The sequence below is a fragment of the Condylura cristata genome, unplaced genomic scaffold (genome assembly GCF_000260355.1).
Source record: "Condylura cristata isolate star-nosed mole 26May11 unplaced genomic scaffold, ConCri1.0 scaffold00042, whole genome shotgun sequence".
Lineage (NCBI taxonomy): Eukaryota > Metazoa > Chordata > Mammalia > Eulipotyphla > Talpidae > Condylura > Condylura cristata.
In genome coordinates, this window is record NW_004567143.1 from 4,273,014 (window position 1) to 4,275,641 (window position 2,628).

A 2,628-nucleotide genomic window follows, 5' to 3' on the forward strand; every position below is an offset into this window, starting at 1 on the left:
CCCAGACTCGTAGAGCGGCTCGCGGTACCCCTTCCCCGCGGAGCCACGCCCCCTCGGAGCCACGCCCCTGCCCCGCCCCGCGGCCCCGCCCCGGCCCGCGCCTACCATCCTTCCGGTAGAAGGCGATCTCTACTTTTCGCTCCTCCGCGCCCAGCAGGGCCTGCGCGATCTGCGCGGCGGCGCGGCGCTGCGTGCGCGGCCCGTGCAGGAAGTCGCAGGTGCAGGGCCGCTGCATCACCTCGGCCCGCGAGTACCCGCACAACTCGCAGAAGCCGTCGTTGCAGTAGATGACCGCGCAGTTCTCCACCCGAGCGTTGGCGATAATGAACTTGCGGCCTGGGGGGAGGAGCGGGCATGTGAGCAGGACCCTGTCTCGGGGGCTTCCAGCCCTGCCCCCGCACTCCCCGGGATAAACAGCCCCCCCGGGCGCTCCCCGCCCCAGGGGCACAGCCGGCACGGAGTCCCTACGAAGGGCGAACGCAGCTGCGCCCCACACAGGTGCCTGGGCCGACGCGGCCGGCGCGCCCCCTCCCCCCCAGCCCTCGGGCTGGCTGCCTGGCTTCCCCCGGGCAGGCTGCCAGCCGCCCGCCGCCCCCTCCGCGCCCGGGGCGAGGCCAGCCTGGGCGGGTGTCAGCAACTCGTGTCAGCAGCCCTTCAGAGGGATAAACACAGGGCCTGGAGAGGGAGCTTGGGAAGGGCCAGAGATGGCGGCCAGCCTTCCCTTTGCACCCGCTCCTGGGCTTCCCTTCTTGACCCCCATCCCTGTCTACATTGGGGCTGCGCCCCCCCTCCCGCGCGCACTCCTTACCCCGGGGATCCCTAGGAAACTCCTCCCCCAAGTATCTGCGGACCCTACCAGGTCAGTACTTCCCAGGATTTCCCTGCACCCTCCCCCCACGCCAAGTGCAGTCAGGGGCTGTGGGAGGAGTCCAGAGCACCCACAGGCCGTATCTTCTGCGGTTCTCTGACAGCCCCAGAGGTGGGCATCAGTACCCTTCACAGGTGGAGAAACAGGCCCCCAGGAAGTTCTGAGCTGCGCCCACCCTTGGAGCCTGGCAGAGGCAGGGCCGCTTTTGAACTCAGACCTATCTGGCAGAAGTGGAAGGAGTAAGCTGAGGGGGACTGGCAGAAGCCAAGGTCATGAAGTGACCGGAGAGGGACCTGCAGCTCCAAACTCTGGAAACACCTGGCACCCAGCAGCGGCCTGAGGCCCTGCTCATTGCTCAGAAGACAGACAGAGGAGAGGGGGCTCCCCAGGAAAGAGAGGTCTGCCTCAGCATGGCCCCATCAAGGAGAAAGAGCCCCACGGCCCCATTTAGCTCAACTTGGCTTCCCCCCTCCATGCCTGCCCCAAGAGCCAGGCTGGCATCTGAGCAGCAGGCAGGCAAGCAGGCAGCAGCCCTCGCCTGTGCCAGGGAACACACTCGGGGATAAAAGCTTTTTACAAACGCCGAGGTTTCCGGCCACTTTAGCCTCTAATGCTGGGGCTTTCAGTGGCACTCGGAAGTCTGCCCCTCCAATCCGGTGGGCACAGCCCTCAGGCTGCAGCAGCCAGGCTTCCTCGCCTGCTGCGGCCATCGGGGCCTGGCCTTCTCCTGCCTCCTTGGCCCTGACCCTGGGTACCAGGAAGTCATTTTCTGAAGCTGGGTCATCTTTAGGTCAGTTCCCAAGGCCCCCCCAAGCCCCAGGCAGGTGTCAAGCCCAGGAGTCGGGGCTCCCCTTCAAATGGAAAGCCACCCGAGCCCAAGGCAGGGAGAGTACCAGCCACACATGCCACCTCCGCAGAAGAAAAGCCACCTAGCCCCCGCTCCCAGGCCCGGAGAGAAGAGCCAGATTCTTCGAAGGCAAGTCCCCCCCCTTCACCCAGATCCTGGAATACAGTGCCGAAGGAGCCTTAGAGGCCCATTGGCCTGCCCTTCCTTCCCAGAGGTGGGGAGTCACTCAAGGTCATGTGGCAGAGTCATGGCAGGCAGAGGTCAGAAGTGAGACCCCAGCTCCCAGCCCAGGTTCTTCCAGGCCCCCTCCACCTTGTGGAGGGATCCCCTGCCGGCCTCCCTGGCCCCTCCAGCGTGTCTGTCTCCTCCCTGGAGATCATCTTGTTCCTCAGCTCCAGACAGTGCTGCTCCTGGGCTGACCCTCCCTCCCCCCACCACAGCCATAAGCACATGCCGTGCTGTGCTCAAGGGGTCAGGGCAAGGAGTGTCCCCCACTCCTGGCCCAGGCAGTCATCACACCCACTGCGTGGCACATGTAGCACGGGGTACAGACACAGGCCCGGGGGTGGGGGGGGAGCAGGCATCCACACGCCGAACATTCACTCACCCACTGGGACACTTCTGGACCCCTCCCCTAAGGGGCTGGCAGTAGGGGTGCTTGGTGCCGACAGCCGCATTGACATAGTGCTCATGATGGGGAAAACCAACACTGGGACACTACAGGAAGCCCCTCAAGGCCCAGCTTCAGCTCATGACTGCCCATCCCCCTGGGGCCTTGCAGCCAGACCCCAGCTCTGGCATGGTCCACCTCAGGGCGGCACTTCCACACCCACACACCCAGGAGCAGGTGAGGCGCAGAGCCACCTGCCTCACAGTCCACAGGGCACACAGAGGGTACAGCCGGGGAGCACCC

At 65.6% G+C, this 2,628-nt stretch overlaps 1 protein-coding gene across 1 annotated transcript in view; it reads right to left on the minus strand.

Annotated features, from left to right (window-relative positions):
- The window catches only part of KCNH2 (potassium channel, voltage gated eag related subfamily H, member 2), a 26,216-nt gene extending 25,861 nt beyond the window's left edge, over positions 1-355 (minus strand). The window contains exon 1 of the mRNA XM_012733858.1: positions 106-355. Coding sequence (XP_012589312.1) covers positions 106-235 — 130 coding nt within the window. The 5' untranslated portion in view covers positions 236-355. The remainder of the gene's footprint in view (positions 1-105) is intronic.
- Positions 356-2,628: the final 2,273 nt, after the last annotated feature.